The sequence below is a fragment of the Haliotis rubra genome, unplaced genomic scaffold (assembly GCF_003918875.1).
Source record: "Haliotis rubra isolate DU_JTF1 unplaced genomic scaffold, ASM391887v1 Scf1114, whole genome shotgun sequence".
Lineage (NCBI taxonomy): Eukaryota > Metazoa > Mollusca > Gastropoda > Lepetellida > Haliotidae > Haliotis > Haliotis rubra.
In genome coordinates this window covers 74,484-96,158 of record NW_025765020.1, presented here as the reverse complement: position 1 = coordinate 96,158, position 21,675 = coordinate 74,484, and the positions used below count along the sequence as shown (strand labels likewise).

Genomic DNA, 21,675 nt, shown 5'->3' with positions numbered 1-21,675 from the left:
GCCAAAGAAGATACCAATTTGAAATGGCAGGTTTTCCTTGTCGAGTCCTTTTTGAATGATATTGGCAAGACATTTTGGCTCGACAAATGTAATACTCTTCATTTGAAACGTGGCAAGGTAATTAATGATGGATCGGTCAAGTTACAGGGGGATTGAGGTATTGAGCATCTTGTGGAAGATCAGACCTACTCCTATCTTGGAATGCAAGTTCGACACAAGCTCCAAAATGCCCATATTGAAGAAAAACTTCGGGCCGACTATAAATCTCTATTAAAGAAAATCTGGAGCCCAGAGCTAAATGCTCGAAACAAGGCCAAAGCCACCAATAGTTTTGCTGTGCCAGTCCTCTCCTATTCCTTTGGAGTAGTCGATTGGAAAAAACAAGACCTCCAGAGTCTTGACCGCCTGACCAGAAGGATCACCACCCTCGTACCTCTCTCAATCGCTTATACATGCCAATCAATTCTGGAGGTCGGGGATTGATTAATGTGGAGGCTCTTCATGATAGAATTCTTTTGTGTACTTTTGCACATATTTATCTATCGCGTTGATCCTCATGTCAGTGAAGTACCCAATACACCTCTGTGGTGGTGGGGTGGGGTGTGTGTTGACAACCAGGGAATCCTTCATCATGTCATGTGTGTATGTTGTCACCAACAAAGTGATCATATTTCAAAACACTTCCGACCCACTTCACGACACTTGAACATATACGACAACAACCTCTTACGTTTCTGTCTCACTGTAGAAGGGACGTCTTCACTGAAGTACACGTTCGTTCCCTTCAGCAGATTTGCAGATGTCAGAATGTTTTGTTTATCTTTGTCGTCAGACAGCCTCACAATGATTGCCTTCCCGTTCATGATCCTGTGTGATCGTTGTATGCTGATTTTACTTTCATCCAGTTCCAGCTTCTCCTTCAATACAGATCGTACACTCCTTTCACAGTCACCCCACGTCTCATTTGAACCTGTAAATATCAAATTATTCCTTCTACTCACATTTTCCAGATAATCTTCAAGTCTATCAATAGTGGGGGACCCAAATCAGCATACACCACATCAAAGATATGAGTTAATTTCCTAATTGAAACATCTAAATACATTAACACAGTGGCATTCGCTTTGAAACTAACCAACAACGGGGAAATAACTATGATTTGTAACCCCTATTATATTCATATCATACTGATGCTTGTTTATATAATTACTGTGGACCTTTGGGCTGCAGCAACTCTACCTTATCTAGATCTCAATCTCACAGAGCATGTTTGGGACATTATAGGTCGCACAATCCTCCACTACCCTCCTGATGTAGTGTAACAGGCCCTCCGTCAAGATTATAACACACAAACTCATAGACAACGTCCGAAACAGGGATGATATTGCAAATTGTGGAGATTAACCAGATATTGACATTTCGCTGTGTTATTAATACTGATTTTCTGTAAATTCATATTACTATAAAGGATTTACAATGGCAGAACGAATCAATGGCAACAAATACAATGGCTCCATTCATGCTGAATGGTCAAGCTCACAAACTAGGCTGTCAATCACTTCACTGGTGGTCTTAATGTAATGTGAGATTATATATATATACACGTGCAACACGCAAGGTAGACCAGCCAGGCAGGCAAACTGCAGGCTCATGTTCAACATTTGTAATTGTTTATCTCTCAAGGATTGTTAACGTCTATTTTCAAACACCAGCAAAATCTGCTGTTTCACAAAAGCGCGTGCTTGTACTACTCAGAGTGCAGAGTGAGGTGTTAGAATGTGGCGGGTACCGTGCAGCGTAAGGCTAAAAACAACTTCCATTCCCAGTAACAGAATCGAATGTGTGGGTGTGCAAGTCATGCTTCCCTCTTTGCAGACACCCGGTGTCATAACACATTTTCAGTGATGGGTTCATATAATTTTCACAAACGGAATTTGTTTCTGAAGATATTCCGGCTATTATAATGCACTGGCGTTTCTATATTCGACAACTTCAGCGTTCATCACTAATTATTCAAGTTTCGCCGACTCCCTGTGAAAGTTCACAAAGCACAAAGTTCTCACCATGTTGTGAATAAGGTGAAATTTCCTGAACAAAGTTCAACTGATAACACTGTCTCTGCTGTGAAATTTTCACTCTGATCCACTTAATGAAAAATGAATCCTACAATTCGAGATGTGAAACTGATTTCATCTAAAGCAAAATGTCAATTATCAGATGTTAAATGTTAAATCTCGTCTCAAATGATAAACACGGCACTGTGTTTTAGGAAAATGAAATTTAATCTGAAATAATTTGTAATTAATGACATTTTATGGACAAAGCAACACAATTATAAAAACAAAACAGGTGTCTATGTTCTTCCCTGTCCCCTTTCATCAATAGGAAACAGAACCTAAATCAGTGGTCACTGAATAACAGTCAGACTTATGTACCAGATGCGAAGCTAGGACATACTCCCACATACATTTGTTTGAATACCGCTCTACAAATGTAAGTATCTCTTTCCAATCGTTGTCGAGAGCTTTGTCATAATCGAAACCATTATGGACAGCTGGGCTTAGAATGAAAATGGTTGGACATTCGTACATTGTATCGTGAGGTGTATTCGAATTTATTATAAAATTTACTTGAATAATATAGAAGTATCCTCACGTAGATTAATACTGAAAATAACAAGTAATGACACATGCTTGCCTCTGTAGTTAAAAAGCATTTCCGGTGTTTGATGCACGTGCATGTTCGTGTCCAGATCTGCATCCACCTCGACATTTATACATCGAATTACGGGGCGTGTCTGCTTGCTGGCCACCTCGGCATTTATACATCGCATTACGGGGCTTGTCTGCTTGCTGGCCACCTCGACATTTATACATGGCATTACGGGGCTTGTCTGCTTGCTGGCCACCTCGACATTTATACATCGCATTACGGGGCTTGTCTCGCTTGCTGGCCACCTCGGCATTTATACATCGCATTACGGGGCTTGTCTGCTTGCTGGCCACCTCGACATTTATACATGGCATTACGGGGCTTGTCTGCTTGCTGGCCACCTCGACATTTATACATCGCATTACGGGGCTTGTCTGCTTGCTGGCCACCTCGACATTTATACATCGCATTACGGGGCTTGTCTGCTTGCTGGCCACCTCGACATTTATACATCGCATTACGGGGCTTGTCTGCTTGCTGGCCACCTCGACATTTATACATCGCATTACGTGTTACACGTGTTACATACCTCTCGCACGTGTGGTCCGGACTACACATGGAGAAGTAAGGACAACCTGTACAAGTCTCTTATTGACTATATTCTTGTACCCTCTCATGCGGTAAGCAGCTTACTTCAGTGTTGTGTGCTTGATCAATATGACTACACAATCTCTGACCATCTTCCTTGCTTCGTAAATATTAAAGTACAGCATAAATCTGCAACTCCTACATCCAAGACATGTATTCCAAAATGGCACAAAGCTGCCTCCACTGAATTAAATGCTTACACAGAGGAAACAGAGAGACTTCTCTCTAACATATGTATGCCATGTAATGAAGCACAACCTGCAGACATTGAGCTCTATAATGAACAGATTAGAAATGCCCTTACTAGTGCTAGTTCCGAGTGCGTTCCCTCTGGAACATTTAGATCCTATCTAAAGCCATATTGGAAAAGTAGCGGCCTAAATGATACTCATTACCAAATGCGTGTCTCTCGGCGAACCTGGCTCGCAGACGACAAACCAAGGGGAGACGATTCGACTTCATATCGAGAATACAAACGTGCTAAGCGCGACTTCCGTCGTTTACATCGGCAGGCAAAACGAAAACAACGCAAAGAACTATCTCGTGTGAACTTGAAATTTCTTCAGAAACAGATATTAATACCTTCTTTAAATCTGTGCGTAAGCTGAGACGCCCGCGGTCAACAGTTGACCAATTAGTGTTTAACAATACCCACGCGGACACACCAGAGGCCATATGTAACCTGTGGGGTGCTTACTATGCTAACCTCGCCATACCACATCATGCTGAAACTTTAGATGATGAATTTAAAGCATCTGTGGATATCAAACTGGCAGATATAATTTCACAACATGTTGATTCTACTGCTGCTGACGCTGTACTATATGCCGATATCCAGCCATCAGAGTTAAAACAACATCTGGTTAATCTAAAGCGTAACAAATCCCCTGGACCAGATCACGTAAACAATGAACATCTTATCTATGGAGGTGACGTACTGGTCGATAAGCTCTGGGTCTAATTATGAAAGCTGTGTACTTTCCCAATATCTTTAGACTGGGTATGATTGTTCCACTTTATAAAGGAAAAGGTGCAAAATGTGATCCCAAAAACTACAGAGGTATCACCCTAACCTCCTGTATAGGGAAACTATTTGAAAAACTATTACTGTCACGTCTACAATGTTATATAAGCCATATTAATCCCCACTTTCCAGACCCTCTACAGTTTGGATTTAGAAAAGAACACGGTGCAATTATGTCGACGTTCATGCTCAATGATTGCGTAACATATTATGCTGAGCGTGGCTCCCAAGTTTTCTCAGCTTTTCTCGATAATGAGAAAGCTTTTGATCGCATCTGGCATGGCGGTCTATTCTTAAAACTCCACAATTTGGGTATAACGGGTAAAATGTGGAATCTGCTATATCACAGCTACACCTGCAGCTCTTCTTTTGTAATGTACAACGGAAATAGCTCAGACACTTTTGAAGTAAAACAAGGTGTAGGGCAAGGTAGAGCCTTGTCTGCATGGTTCTTCCTTGTCTTCATAAACGATTTACTAACTGAATTAAGACTTAGTAACAATGGTATATGTGTATATGGTATTGATGTACCATCAGTCCTGTTAGCCGATGATACGACACTGTTAAGTACCACTCCGTCTGGGCTGCAGAATTCACTTCATATTGTTTCAGAATATGCTTCCAGATGGCGCCTAACATATAATGCATCGAAAAGCACTGTTGTAGTTTTTCGGAAAGGGAAACAATCTTGTCCTGAGCTCACATTCTCCTTTTGCGACACCTCTATTAATATAAGTCCATCAGTAAAATATGGTGGTATCCTACTCTCATCAGATCTGTCTTGTAAAGATAGAGTTTTCGCTAACTGTCAAAAGGCCAGGCAAACCATAAATTCCTTGCGCTCATTGGGTCTTAACAGTACTGACTTACATCCAGTTACATATGTTAATATATGGAAAGAATGGTTTTACCTACAAGCTTCTATGGTTGTGAAACCATGCCTACGCTATATGGCAAAAACATTGATTTGGTGGAAAATACCCAACGATATTTCGCTAAATGTATTCAAGGGTTCAACAGACGTATGCCAACAGATTCTGTATGTGCCAACCTAGGCCTCTGGACAATGGTTGGGTACATTGACAAGTGTAGATTATTATTCCTTGGAAGATTATGTAATAACGCCTGTAATTCATCAACGAAAACACTGTTCTGTGCATTTTAGCACTCACTGTTCACTTAAATATTAGCTCACGCAGTATTTGCAACACTCTGTTATGTACAGCACGGAAGTATAACCTACTGGATTATGTATCAACTTACGTGCAAACTGGTATTTTCCGTCAAAGACAGTTTGGCGCAAAATAGTTATAAGCTCTGTCTTCTCTTATGAAGAGGCTCAATGGAAATTGAGACTCTCCATTAGAAAAATATGTCCAGATATGATGTAATCCATCAAACACTGAGTCTACATAGACTTTACACTCTAATGTATCTGTACCCAGAATATAAAGACCATATACAACTTGCTGTACTAGTCGGTTCTAAAGCCAAATTCTCAAAAGAATGTATGCTTTGTAATAAGTACTGCTATGACCACGATGCCCACATCATTTTGCATTGTGAATCTGTAATGAACCAAAGAAATAACTTTTATATGACGCTACTTGACCTACTGGACGTAGAATTATATGTCTTAATTGAAATGCTTGATGATGAAGATGCCCTTGTACTGTTTTGTGGTGCAAAACTTCACATCCCTGGCCTTCATGAAACAGCATGGCAAACGACCATACTACATTTTTCGAACTACATCTATTCTTTAAAGAATTCCTTGATGTATACTTTCTGAACTATCATTGTTGTAAATATCCGTGCTTTGTACATATCATATGTGGATATATGTAACTAACTGATGTTTGTTTATGTAATCTTCGAATATACTTTTGGAGGAAATAAAGACATTCATTCATTCATTCATTCATACATGGCATTACGGGGCTTGTCTGCTTGCTGGCCACCTCGACATTTATACATCGCATTACGGGGCTTGTCTGCTTGCTGGTCACCTCGGCATTTATACATCGCATTACAGGGCTTGTCTGCTTGCTGGCCACCTCGACATTTATACATGGCATTACGGGGCTTGTCAGCTTGCTGGCCACCTCGACATTTATACATGGCATTACGGGGCTTGTCAGCTTGCTGGCCACCTCGACATTTATACATCGCATTACGGGCTTGTCTGCTTGCTGGCCACCTCGACATTTATACATCGCATTACACGGGGCTTGTCTGCTTGCTGGCCACCTCGACATTTATACATCGCGATACGGGGCTTGTCTGCTTGCTGGCCACCTCGACATTTATACATGGCATTACGGGCTTGTCTGCTTGCTGTCCACCGACATTTATACATCGCATTACGGGCTTGTCTGCTTGCTGGCCACCTCGGCATTTATACATCGCATTACGGGCTTGTCTGCTTGCTGGCCACCTCGACATTTATACATCGCATTCACGGGCTTGTCTGCTTGCTGGCCACCTCGACATTTATACATCGCATTACGGGGCTTGTCTGCTTGCTGGCCACCTCGACATTTATACATCGCATTATTGGGCTTGTCTGCTTGCTGGCCACCTCGACATTTATACATCGCATTACGGGGCTTGTCTGCTTGCTGGCCACCTCGACATTTATACATGGCATTACGGGCTTGTCTGCTTGCTGGCCACCTCGACATTTATACATCGCGATACGGGCTTGTCTGCTTGCTGGCCACCTCGGCATTTATACATCGCATTACGTGTTACACGTGTTACATACCTCTCGCACGTGTGGTCCGGACTACACATGGAGAAGTAAGGACAACCTGTACAAGTCTCTTATTGACTATATTCTTGTACCCTCTCATCATGTAAGCAGCTTACTTCAGTGTTGTGTGCTTGATCAATATGACTACACAATCTCTGACCATCTTCCTTGCTTCGTAAATATTAAAGTACAGCATAAATCTGCAACTCCTACATCCAAGACATGTATTCCAAAATGGCACAAAGCTGCCTCCACTGAATTAAATGCTTACACAGAGGAAACAGAGACTTCTCTCTAACATATGTATGCCATGTAATGAAGCACAACCTGCAGACATTGAGCTCTATAATGAACAGATTAGAAATGCCCTTACTAGTGCTAGTTCCGAGTGCGTTCCCTCTGGAACATTTAGATCCTATCTAAAGCCATATTGGAAAAGTAGCGGCCTAAATGATACTCATTACCAAATGCGTGTCTCGGCGAACCTGGCTCGCAGACGACAAAACCAAGGGGAGACGATTCGACTTCATATCGAGAATACAAACGTGCTAAGCGCGACTTCCGTCGTTTACATCGGCAGGCAAAACGAAAACAACGCAAAGAACTATCTCGTGAACTTGAAATTTCTTCAGAAACAGATATTAATACCTTCTTTAAATCTGTGCGTAAGCTGAGACGCCCGCGGTCAACAGTTGACCAATTAGTGTTTAACAATACCCACGCAGACACACCAGAGGCCATATGTAACCTGTGGGGTGCTTACTATGCTAACCTCGCCATACCACATCATGCTGAAACTTTAGATGATGAATTTAAAGCATCTGTGGATATCAAACTGGCAGATATAATTTCACAACATGTTGATTCTACTGCTGCTGACGCTGTACTATATGCCAATATCCAGCCATCAGAGTTAAAACAACATCTGGTTAATCTAAAGCGTAACAAATCCCCTGGACCAGATCACGTAAACAATGAACATCTTATCTATGGAGGTGACGTACTGGTCGATAAGCTCTGGGTCTAATTATGAAAGCTGTGTACTTTCCCAATATCTTTAGACTGGGTATGATTGTTCCACTTTATAAAGGAAAAGGTGCAAAATGTGATCCCAAAACTACAGAGGTATCACCCTAACCTCCTGTATAGGGAAACTATTTGAAAAACTATTACTGTCACGTCTACAATGTTATATAAGCCATATTAATCCCCACTTTCCAGACCCTCTACAGTTTGGATTTAGAAAAGAACACGGTGCAATTATGTCGACGTTCATGCTCAATGATTGCGTAACATATTATGCTGAGCGTGGCTCCCAAGTTTTTCTCAGCTTTTCTCGATAATGAGAAAGCTTTTGATCGCATCTGGCATGGCGGTCTATTCTTAAAACTCCACAATTTGGGTATAACGGGTAAAATGTGGAATCTGCTATATCACAGCTACACCTGCAGCTCTTCTTTGTAATGTACAACGGAAATAGCTCAGACACTTTTGAGTAAAACAAGGTGTAGGGCAAGGTAGAGTCTTGTCTGCATGGTTCTTCCTTGTCTTCATAAACGATTTACTAACTGAATTAAGACTTAGTAACAATGGTATATGTGTATATGGTATTGATGTACCATCAGTCCTGTTAGCCGATGATACGACACTGTTAAGTACCACTCCGTCTGGGCTGCAGAATTCACTTCATATTGTTTCAGAATATGCTTCCAGATGGCGCCTAACATATAATGCATCGAAAAGCACTGTTGTAGTTTTTCGGAAAGGGAAACAATCTTGTCCTGAGCTCCCATTCTCCTTTTGCGACACCTCTATTAATATAAGTCCATCAGTAAAATATGGTGGTATCCTACTCTCATCAGATCTGTCTTGTAAAGATAGAGTTTTCGCTAACTGTCAAAAGGCCAGGCAAACCATAAATTCCTTTGCGCTCATTGGGTCTTAACAGTACTGACTTACATCCAGTTACATGTGTTAATATATGGAAAAGAATGGTTTTACCTACAAGCTTCTATGGTTGTGAAACCATGCCTACGCTATATGGCAAAAACATTGATTTGGTGGAAAATACCCAACGATATTTCGCTAAATGTATTCAAGGGTTCAACAGACGTATGCCAACAGATTCTGTATGTGCCAACCTAGGCCTCTGGACAATGGTTGGGTACATTGACAAGTGTAGATTATTATTCCTTGGAAGATTATGTAATAACGCCTGTAATTCATCAACGAAAACACTGTTCTGTGCATTTTTAGCACTCACTGTTCACTTAAATATTAGCTCACGCAGTATTTGCAACACTCTGTTATGTACAGCACGGAAGTATAACCTACTGGATTATGTATCAACTTACGTGCAAACTGGTATTTTTCCGTCAAAGACAGTTTGGCGCAAAATAGTTATAAGCTCTGTCTTCTCTTATGAAGAGGCTCAATGGAAATTGAGACTCTCCATTAGAGAAAATATGTCCAGATATGATGTAATCCATCAAACACTGAGTCTACATAGACTTTACACTCTAATGTATCTGTACCCAGAATATAAAGACCATATACAACTTGCTGTACTAGTCGGTTCTAAAGCCAAATTCTCAAAAGAATGTATGCTTTGTAATAAGTACTGCTATGACCACGATGCCCACATCATTTTGCATTGTGAATCTGTAATGAACCAAAGAAATAACTTTTATATGACGCTACTTGACCTACTGGACGTAGAATTATATGTCTTAATTGAAATGCTTGATGATGAAGATGCCCTTGTACTGTTTTGTGGTGCAAAACTTCACATCCCTGGCCTTCATGAAACAGCATGGCAAACGACCATACTACATTTTTCGAACTACATCTATTCTTTAAAGAATTCCTTGATGTATACTTTCTGAACTATCATTGTTGTAAATATCCGTGCTTTGTACATATCATATGTGGATATATGTAACTAACTGATGTTTGTTTATGTAATCTTCGAATATACTTTGGAGGAAATAAAGACATTCATTCATTCATTCATTCATACATGGCATTACGGGGCTTGTCTGCTTGCTGGCCACCTCGACATTTATACATCGTGATTACGGGGCTTGTCTGCTTGCTGGTCACCTCGGCATTTATACATCGCATTACGGGCTTGTCTGCTTGCTGGCCACCTCGACATTTATACATCGCATTACGGGGCTTGTCATCGCTTGCTGGCCACCTCGACATTTATACATCGCATTACGGGCTTGTCTGCTTGCTGGCCACCTCGACATTTATACATCGCATTCTGCGGGCTTGTCTTTATACATGGCATTACGCTTGCTGGCCACCTCGACATTTATACATCGCATTACGGGGCTTGTCTGCTTGCTGGCCACCGACATTTATACATCGCATTACGGGCTTGTCTGCTTGCTGCCACCTCGACATGCTGGCCACCTCGACATTTATACATCGCATTACGGGGCTTGTCTGCTTGCTGGCCACCTCGACATTTATACATCGCACACGGGGCTTGTCTGCTTGCTGGCCACCTCGACATTTATACATCGCATTACGGGGCTTGTCTGCTTGCTGGCCACCTCGACATTTATACATCGCATTACGGGCTTGTCTGCTTGCTGGCCACCTCGACATTTATACATCGCATTACGGGCTTGTCTGCTTGCTGGCCACCTCGACATTTATACATGGCATTACGGGCTTGCTGTCTGCTTGCTGGCCACCTCGACATTTATACATCGCGACACGGGCTTGTCTGCTTGCTGGCCACCTCGGCATTTATACATCGCATTACGTGTTACGTGTTACATACCTCTCGCACGTGTGGTCCGGACTACACATGGAGAAGTAAGGACAACCTGTACAAGTCTCTTATTGACTATATTCTTGTACCCTCTCATGCGGTAAGCAGCTTACTTCAGTGTTGTGTGCTTGATCAATATGACTACACAATCTCTGACCATCTTCCTTGCTTCGTAAATATTAAAGTACAGCATAAATCTGCAACTCCTACATCCAAGACATGTATTCCAAAATGGCACAAAGCTGCCTCCACTGAATTAAATGCTTACACAGAGGAAACAGAGAGACTTCTCTCTAACATATGTATGCCATGTAATGAAGCACAACCTGCAGACATTGAGCTCTATAATGAACAGATTAGAAATGCCCTTACTAGTGCTAGTTCCGAGTGCGTTCCCTCTGGAACATTTAGATCCTATCTAAAGCCATATTGGAAAAGTAGCGGCCTAAATGATACTCATTACCAAATGCGTGTCTCTCGGCGAACCTGGCTCGCAGACGACAAACCAAGGGGAGACGATTCGACTTCATATCGAGAATACAAACGTGCTAAGCGCGACTTCCGTCGTTTACATCGGCAGGCAAAACGAAAACAACGCAAAGAACTATCTCGTGAACTTGAAATTTCTTCAGAAACAGATATTAATACCTTCTTTAAATCTGTGCGTAAGCTGAGACGCCCGCGGTCAACAGTTGACCAATTAGTGTTTAACAATACCCACGCGGACACACCAGAGGCCATATGTAACCTGTGGGGGTGCTTACTATGCTAACCTCGCCATACCACATCATGCTGAAACTTTAGATGATGAATTTAAAGCATCTGTGGATATCAAACTGGCAGATATAATTTCACAACATGTTGATTCTACTGCTGCTGACGCTGTACTATATGCCGATATCCAGCCATCAGAGTTAAAACAACATCTGGTTAATCTAAAGCGTAACAAATCCCCCTGGACCAGATCACGTAAACAATGAACATCTTATCTATGGAGGTGACGTACTGGTCGATAAGCTCTGGGTCTAATTATGAAAGCTGTGTACTTTCCCAATATCTTTAGACTGGGTATGATTGTTCCACTTTATAAAGGAAAAGGTGCAAAATGTGATCCCAAAAACTACAGAGGTATCACCCTAACCTCCTGTATAGGGAAACTATTTGAAAAACTATTACTGTCACGTCTACAATGTTATATAAGCCATATTAATCCCCACTTTCCAGACCCTCTACAGTTTGGATTTAGAAAAGAACACGGTGCAATTATGTCGACGTTCATGCTCAATGATTGCGTAACATATTATGCTGAGCGTGGCTCCCAAGTTTTCTCAGCTTTTCTCGATAATGAAAGCTTTTGATCGCATCTGGCATGGCGGTCTATTCTTAAAACTCCACAATTTGGGTATAACGGGTAAAATGTGGAATCTGCTATATCACAGCTACACCTGCAGCTCTTCTTTTTGTAATGTACAACGGAAATAGCTCAGACACTTTTGAAGTAAAACAAGGTGTAGGGCAAGGTAGAGTCTTGTCTGCATGGTTCTTCCTTGTCTTCATAAACGATTTACTAACTGAATTAAGACTTAGTAACAATGGTATATGTGTATATGGTATTGATGTACCATCAGTCCTGTTAGCCGATGATACGACACTGTTAAGTACCACTCCGTCTGGGCTGCAGAATTCACTTCATATTGTTTCAGAATATGCTTCCAGATGGCGCCTAACATATAATGCATCGAAAAGCACTGTTGTAGTTTTTCGGAAAGGGAACAATCTTGTCCTGAGCTCACATTCTCCTTTGCGACACCTCTATTAATATAAGTCCATCAGTAAAATATGGTGGTATCCTACTCTCATCAGATCTGTCTTGTAAAGATAGAGTTTTCGCTAACTGTCAAAAGGCCAGGCAAACCATAAATTCCTTGCGCTCATTGGGTCTTAACAGTACTGACTTACATCCAGTTACATGTGTTAATATATGGAAAAGAATGGTTTTACCTACAAGCTTCTATGGTTGTGAAACCATGCCTACGCTATATGGCAAAAACATTGATTTGGTGGAAAATACCCAACGATATTTCGCTAAATGTATTCAAGGGTTCAACAGACGTATGCCAACAGATTCTGTATGTGCCAACCTAGGCCTCTGGACAATGGTTGGGTACATTGACAAGTGTAGATTATTATTCCTTGGAAGATTATGTAATAACGCCTGTAATTCATCAACGAAAACACTGTTCTGTGCATTTTTAGCACTCACTGTTCACTTAAATATTAGCTCACGCAGTATTTGCAACACTCTGTTATGTACAGCACGGAAGTATAACCTACTGGATTATGTATCAACTTACGTGCAAACTGGTATTTTTCCGTCAAAGACAGTTTGGCGCAAAATAGTTATAAGCTCTGTCTTCTCTTATGAAGAGGCTCAATGGAAATTGAGACTCTCCATTAGAGAAAATATGTCCAGATATGATGTAATCCATCAAACACTGAGTCTACATAGACTTTACACTCTAATGTATCTGTACCCAGAATATAAAGACCATATACAACTTGCTGTACTAGTCGGTTCTAAAGCCAAATTCTCAAAAGAATGTATGCTTTGTAATAAGTACTGCTATGACCACGATGCCCACATCATTTTGCATTGTGAATCTGTAATGAACCAAAGAAATAACTTTTATATGACGCTACTTGACCTACTGGACGTAGAATTATATGTCTTAATTGAAATGCTTGATGATGAAGATGCCCTTGTACTGTTTTGTGGTGCAAAACTTCACATCCCTGGCCTTCATGAAACAGCATGGCAAACGACCATACTACATTTTTCGAACTACATCTATTCTTTAAAGAATTCCTTGATGTATACTTTCTGAACTATCATTGTTGTAAATATCCGTGCTTTGTACATATCATATGTGGATATATGTAACTAACTGATGTTTGTTTATGTAATCTTCGAATATACTTTTGGAGGAAATAAAGACATTCATTCATTCATTCATTCATACATGGCATTACGGGGCTTGTCTGCTTGCTGGCCACCTCGACATTTATACATCGCATTACGGGGCTTGTCTGCTTGCTGGTCACCTCGGCATTTATACATCGCATTACGGGGCTTGTCTGCTTGCTGGCCACCTCGACATTTATACATGGCATTACGGGGCTTGTCTGCTTGCTGGCCACCTCGACATTTATACATGGCATTACGGGGCTTGTCTGCTTGCTGGCCACCTCGACATTTATACATCGCATTACGGGGCTTGTCAGCTTGCTGGCCACCTCGACATTTATACATCGCATTACGGGCTTGTCTGCTTGCTGGCCACCTCGACATTTATACATGGCATTACGGGGCTTGTCTGCTTGCTGGCCACCTCGACATTTATACATGGCATTACGGGGCTTGTCTGCTTGCTGGCCACCTCGACATTTATACATCGCATTACGGGGCTTGTCTGCTTGCTGGCCACCTCGACATTTATACATGGCATTACGGGGCTTGTCTGCTTGCTGGCCACCTCGACATTTATACATCGCATTACGGGGCTTGTCTGCTTGCTGGCCACCTCGGCATTTATACATCGCATTACGTGTTACACGTGTTACATACCTCTCGCACGTGTGGTCCGGACTACACATGGAGAAGTAAGGACAACCTGTACAAGTCTCTTATTGACTATATTCTTGTACCCTCTCATGCGGTAAGCAGCTTACTTCAGTGTTGTGTGCTTGATCAATATGACTACACAATCTCTGACCATCTTCCTTGCTTCGTAAATATTAAAGTACAGCATAAATCTGCAACTCCTACATCCAAGACATGTATTCCAAAATGGCACAAAGCTGCCTCCACTGAATTAAATGCTTACACAGAGGAAACAGAGAGACTTCTCTCTAACATATGTATGCCATGTAATGAAGCACAACCTGCAGACATTGAGCTCTATAATGAACAGATTAGAAATGCCCTTACTAGTGCTAGTTCCGAGTGCGTTCCCTCTGGAACATTTAGATCCTATCTAAAGCCATATTGGAAAAGTAGCGGCCTAAATGATACTCATTACCAAATGCGTGTCTCTCGGCGAACCTGGCTCGCAGACGACAAACCAAGGGGAGACGATTCGACTTCATATCGAGAATACAAACGTGCTAAGCGCGACTTCCGTCGTTTACATCGGCAGGCAAACGAAAACAACGCAAAGAACTATCTCGTGAACTTGAAATTTCTTCAGAAACAGATATTAATACCTTCTTTAAATCTGTGCGTAAGCTGAGACGCCCGCGGTCAACAGTTGACCAATTAGTGTTTAACAATACCCACGCGGACACACCAGAGGCCATATGTAACCTGTGGGGTGCTTACTATGCTAACCTCGCCATACCACATCATGCTGAAACTTTAGATGATGAATTTAAAGCATCTGTGGATATCAAACTGGCAGATATAATTTCACAACATGTTGATTCTACTGCTGCTGACGCTGTACTATATGCCGATATCCAGCCATCAGAGTTAAAACAACATCTGGTTAATCTAAAGCGTAACAAATCCCCTGGACCAGATCACGTAAACAATGAACATCTTATCTATGGAGGTGACGTACTGGTCGATAAGCTCTGGGTCTAATTATGAAAGCTGTGTACTTTCCCAATATCTTTAGACTGGGTATGATTGTTCCACTTTATAAAGGAAAAGGTGCAAAATGTGATCCCAAAACTACAGAGGTATCACCCTAACCTCCTGTATAGGGAAACTATTTGAAAAACTATTACTGTCACGTCTACAATGTTATATAGCCATATTAATCCCCACTTTCCAGACCCTCTACAGTTTGGATTTAGAAAAGAACACGGTGCAATTATGTCGACGTTCATGCTCAATGATTGCGTAACATATTATGCTGAGCGTGGCTCCCAAGTTGTCTCAGCTTTTCTCGATAATGAGAAAGCTTTTGATCGCATCTGGCATGGCGGTCTATTCTTAAAACTCCACAATTTGGGTATAACGGGTAAAATGTGGAATCTGCTATATCACAGCTACACCTGCAGCTCTTCTTTTGTAATGTACAACGGAAATAGCTCAGACACTTTTGAAGTAAAACAAGGTGTAGGGCAAGGTAGAGTCTTGTCTGCATGGTTCTTCCTTGTCTTCATAAACGATTTACTAACTGAATTAAGACTTAGTAACAATGGTATATGTGTATATGGTATTGATGTACCATCAGTCCTGTTAGCCGATGATACGACACTGTTAAGTACCACTCCGTCTGGGCTGCAGAATTCACTTCATATTGTTTCAGAATATGCTTCCAGATGGCGCCTAACATATAATGCATCGAAAAGCACTGTTGTAGTTTTTCGGAAAGGGAAACAATCTTGTCCTGAGCTCCCATTCTCCTTTTGCGACACCTCTATTAATATAAGTCCATCAGTAAAATATGGTGGTATCCTACTCTCATCAGATCTGTCTTGTAAAGATAGAGTTTTCGCTAACTGTCAAAAGGCCAGGCAAACCATAAATTCCTTGCGCTCATTGGGTCTTAACAGTACTGACTTACATCCAGTTACATGTGTTAATATATGGAAAAGAATGGTTTTACCTACAAGCTTCTATGGTTGTGAAACCATGCCTACGCTATATGGCAAAAACATTGATTTGGTGGAAAATACCCAACGATATTTCGCTAAATGTATTCAAGGGTTCAACAGACGTATGCCAACAGATTCTGTATGTGCCAACCTAGGCCTCTGGACAATGGTTGGGTACATTGACAAGTGTAGATTATTATTCCTTGGAAGATTATGTAATAACGCCTGTAATTCATCAACGAAAACACTGTTCTGTGCATTTTAGCACTCACTGTTCACTTAAATATTAGCTCACGCAGTATTTGCAACACTCTGTTATGTACAGCACGGAAGTATAACCTACTGGATTATGTATCAACTTACGTGCAAACTGGTATTTTCCGTCAAAGACAGTTTGGCGCAAAATAGTTATAAGCTCTGTCTTCTCTTATGAAGAGGCTCAATGGAAATTGAGACTCTCCATTAGAAAAATATGTCCAGATATGATGTAATCCATCAAACACTGAGTCTACATAGACTTTACACTCTAATGTATCTGTACCCAGAATATAAAGACCATATACAACTTGCTGTACTAGTCGGTTCTAAAGCCAAATTCTCAAAAGAATGTATGCTTTGTAATAAGTACTGCTATGACCACGATGCCCACATCATTTTGCATTGTGAATCTGTAATGAACCAAAGAAATAACTTTTATATGACGCTACTTGACCTACTGGACGTAGAATTATATGTCTTAATTGAAATGCTTGATGATGAAGATGCCCTTGTACTGTTTTGTGGTGCAAAACTCACATCCCTGGCCTTCATGAAACAGCATGGCAAACGACCATACTACATTTTTCGAACTACATCTATTCTTTAAAGAAATTCCTTGATGTATACTTTCTGAACTATCATTGTTGTAAATATCCGTGCTTTGTACATATCATATGTGGATATATGTAACTAACTGATGTTTGTTTATGTAATCTTCGAATATACTTTTGGAGGAAATAAAGACATCTCATCATTCATTCATTCATTCATTCATACATGGCATTACGGGGCTTGTCTGCTTGCTGGCCACCTCGACATTTATACATCGCATTACGGGGCTTGTCTGCTTGCTGGTCACCTCGGCATTTATACATCGCATTACGGGGCTTGTCTGCTTGCTGGCCACCTCGACATTTATACATGGCATTACGGGCTTGTCTGCTTGCTGGCCACCTCGACATTTATACATCGCATTACGGGGCTTGTCTGCTTGCTGGCCACCTCGACATTTATACATCGCATTACGGGGCTTGTCAGCTTGCTGGCCACCTCGACATTTATACATCGCATTACGGGGCTTGTCTGCTTGCTGGCCACCTCGACATTTATACATCGCATTACGGGGCTTGTCTGCTTGCTGGCCACCTCGACATTTATACATCGCATTACTGGGCTTGTCTGCTTGCTGGCCACCTCGACATTTATACATCGCATTACGGGGCTTGTCTGCTTGCTGGCCACCTCGACATTTATACATCGCATTACGGGCTTGTCTGCTTGCTGGCCACCTCGGCAAGACTACATTAATCCATAGAAGATACGATCAGTTATCTACCTGGAGGATTAATCCATGTCAGGTATTTACTTTGTGTCACAGCACTATCTACTCAAACAGGACGTCATTCACAGAAAACTGCTTTGTCATTGATTGCTTTGTCAAGATACAAAATCATTTCACACACTTAACACGCACGCAAAGTTTTCATGTTAAGAACATACTCAGATTGGTGTGTGAGCTCCGTGTGACCACTGCCTGACGTATTCCAGTAGCTGCGCAACATCCTGAAATAAATTCTACATTGCACCATGTCTACATATCAGCGAATGAAAACATTGCTCGGAGCTTCAGGACACATCTCGAAAGTTTTGGTTTGGATAGCCCAAGTTTAATATTCGTGCATTTTCGAATTCCCTTTTACATATTATCTACGAAAATCACTTTATTTTTCTCTTGCACTTACTTCCTTTTTTAGAACCGTTTTTTGAATCCAAATCGCAGCAAATTGTCTCTTTATTTACCATTCCTTTAAATATAAGGCATCAAAGGAATATAGCAGAAATCAAATGAAAGCATCAAAAATGATGTTCGATTGGTCAGTTTGGATTCTTTGAGTGACTTCATGGCATGTTTTCAGCCATCTGTGTAAATGCAATGTAGGTGTACAGATGTAAATGTAACCACTGTATATGCGTACAGTCATTGAGATGTAATATGCATATCTTTTCAGGTCTATCAAGATCGTTACGCAGATTATATGTGTGGCACATATAGTAACATCCACCCAAGGTAGAGCTGAATCATTTTCTTTCTATTAAGGGGTTATATAATATAATAGAAATAATCCAGTCTCACATAATTCACAGGAACATAAATGACGACATTACACACTCAAGTGATGCTTCAGATAGATATACAGATGTTGAGGGTACAGAGAACTATAAAAGTATATCACAGTGAATAACGGAATGGCCTTTACTATTGTATCGTTTCAGCTTCACCGTGTGTGAGTAACCAACACTGTTCAGACTGTACAGACCACGGTATATGCCTCACAGAGTGTGAGCAGGGATATTTTGATAAATACTGTAGCAGCAGATGCAGCAGGAACTGCCAGAATCACACGTGTAAAGCAACAAGTACTGGGATCGGGAGATGCACGAAGGGTTGTATACCGGGGTTTCGAGGTGATAACTGTAATCGTCCCTGTACAGAACCCGGAAGTATCTGTAGAAGATGTCAAGGCCGATGTGGAGGGAGATACTGCTACCAGGGATCGTCCTGTGTGTCAGGATGCTTTGACTCTTACTACGGCTCGTCCTGCAGGAACTGCTCCAGCAGATGCAAGACCTGCAACAGGATAACAGGGACGTGTGCAGAATGCCATCCATCGTATCTGAGATGTGAGGACTCTTGTAAACACTGCTTAGGTCCATGTGAAGCGAAATGTGTGAAGGAATGTCCATCAAGCCTGAATCAGAGCATCTGTGGCAAGGAATGCCACAATCTCGGCAAGATCTGCATCAACGGTTGCACTCATGGCTGGTATGGTGCCGAGTGTTCATCTCAGTGCACTCAGTGTCATGGAACGAGATGCAGTAATACGGGTGCATGTTTAGATGGTTGTAATTCTGGATACTTTGGTCTTTATTGCACATCGTGCCCCATCAATTGTGCAGGTGGTACTTGTGACTCGCAGAACGGATCTTGTGTCAATGGATGCATCACAGGATATTATGGAGACAAGTGTGGCCACTCCTGCGACACTTGCACCGATGGTGTTTGTGATCAGACCGGAGACTGCCCAGAGGCATACATCTTAGAGTCATGTACTACAGGTGTGTTAACATGTGTGTGTTTACAATGAAGAAGATGATTAATTCGCTTCAAAATGCATAATAGCTCAAGACGTGACCGAGTACATAGTTGTGTTTGAAAATCTAATACATAGAACAACTTGGCCGTATATTTGCGGCCATTACCAGACAACAGACATTCGGAGTGTTTCAGACGATAATGTTTTGTTACACGTATTCATATAGGATATCCGTAACCCATTCCAATAACATAAAATAGAAGAGCAAATGGTTTACAAAACGGTTTGTACGTTTGTTAGTGATATATCCTGTGTAATGTCTAACAATGTCATGAACCTCTTGAACGTGTTCTCTTTGACAGACGATGGAATCAACAGCCCCAAACCAGAAATGAAGTCATCAGGATATTTGGTGTTTCTCATCACGTCTCTCCTGATTTTACAAACCATCTTGATGTCAATGTGCGTGTGTTACTTCTGTTACCGCAAGGGGATGTCAGCACGAAGGTGGGAATACAGGACAAATACAAGAAACTCAGACATGATAACGTTTCACTTGCTTTGTTATTTTTGGAAAAAAACGCTTGTACCAAAAATTGATTTCTACCAAAGTCACGATAGAGCAACATTGAAGGAAAATGCTACTGAAAGCAGCCGAAAATGGCTGGAGTATGTCTTGATACAAATTATAGGTGGCATCTTTTCTAGTGTGGTCAATGTATTTCAAACTCGGATTTGGTAATTTCACATGACTTGCTTTAGTGCTGTGGTAGATAATAATAAAACTAATTTGTGCATTGACCTTTGTGATTTATGTAATATGTGGCTAGACAAACGCTATTTACCTTTTGTGCCATTGAGTTATCTAGACTCCATAATTTCTTTAACAGAGAAAGTCGAACAGAAAGCATTCGCCTTGCTACAATATCGCCCCAAGAACCTGAGGCCCGTGCCGTGGACTACCAGCCATTGCACAGATACTATGAGATCAGACATGGACAGACTGGAGTGTGTGGCTCCATCTCAAAGACCGGCCGATCCTGAAGGAGACATGGACAGACTGGAGTGTGTGGCTCCACCCCAGAGATCGACAGACCCCGAAGGAGCCATGCACAGACAGGAGTGTGTGGCTCCATCTCAGAGACCGGCAGACACTGAAGGAGGTTTGGACAGACTGGAGTGTGTGGCTCCACCTCAGAGACCGGCAGACCCTGAAGGAGCCATGGACAGACTGGAGTGTGTGGCTCCACCCCAGAGACCGGCAGACCCTGAAGGAGGTATGGACAGACTGGAATGTGTGGCTCCACCTCAGAGACCGGCAGACCCTGAAGGAGGCATGGACAGACTGGAGTGTGTGGCTCCACCTCAGAGACCGGCAGACCCTGAAGGAGGTATGGACAGACTGGAATGTGTGGCTCCACCTCAGAGACCGGCAGACCCTGAAGGAGGTATGGACAGACTGGAGACCTCAGAGACCGGCAGACCCTGAAGGAGGTGTGTGGCTCCACCTCAGAGACCGACAGACCCTGAAGGAAACATTGGACACATGGCTGTCTTGTCTGACATCTTTCAACCAGCAGCTGACACAGATGATGGAACTGATGCGGCATCTGGCAGTTACACCAGAGACTCGCACACATACACGCACCTGATGAAGAGCGTCCCTGTTGACGATCAAGCAAACTACATCTCACCAACTGAAAGCGAAAGAGACCAATAGGTTTAATTCAAACCAGTTTAACCTGTTCAAACTAGTCAATATGTATTCTGAAAATACAATGAACGATTGGAATATACTTAGTTCATGTTGATACAAATAGTTCCCTGAGCCATGCTCCATCTTAACTCTAAG

The 21,675-nt window shown here is 41.8% G+C and overlaps 2 protein-coding genes across 6 annotated transcripts in view; both read left to right on the top strand.

Moving 5' to 3' along the window:
- Nucleotides 1–21,675, top strand: part of LOC124288792 — a 217,243-nt gene that overhangs the window by 145,931 nt on the left and 49,637 nt on the right. The gene's annotated exons all lie outside the window — the stretch shown is intronic.
- LOC124288827 (multiple epidermal growth factor-like domains protein 10) lies at nt 2,219–21,543 on the top strand. 4 transcript variants are annotated; one of them, XM_046725398.1, is made up of 6 exons: nt 2,287–2,493; nt 18,738–18,796; nt 19,003–19,845; nt 20,186–20,330; nt 20,714–21,284; nt 21,315–21,543. In XM_046725398.1, the coding sequence occupies exons 5-6, from the start codon at nt 20,806–20,808 to the stop codon at nt 21,541–21,543; spliced, it is 708 nt and encodes a 235-aa protein (XP_046581354.1). In that variant the 5' UTR covers nt 2,287–2,493; nt 18,738–18,796; nt 19,003–19,845; nt 20,186–20,330; nt 20,714–20,805. The 4 variants fall into 4 exon arrangements, with proteins under 4 accessions (XP_046581339.1, XP_046581354.1, XP_046581346.1 ...); XM_046725390.1 differs by having other exon boundaries at nt 2,291–2,493; nt 20,714–21,287; nt 21,318–21,543; XM_046725383.1 differs by lacking the exon at nt 21,315–21,543 and having other exon boundaries at nt 2,219–2,493; nt 20,714–21,262.

What these genes read in the sequence shown, in the direction of transcription:
- LOC124288827 (XM_046725383.1), top strand. An exon ending in TATAGTAACATCCACCCAAG is followed by an intron (nt 18,797 to 19,002) that starts GTAGAGCTGAAT and finishes GTATCGTTTCAG; the next exon opens with CTTCACCGTGTGTGAGTAAC. An exon ending in CTTAGAGTCATGTACTACAG is followed by an intron (nt 19,846 to 20,185) that starts GTGTGTTAACAT and finishes TCTCTTTGACAG; the next exon opens with ACGATGGAATCAACAGCCCC.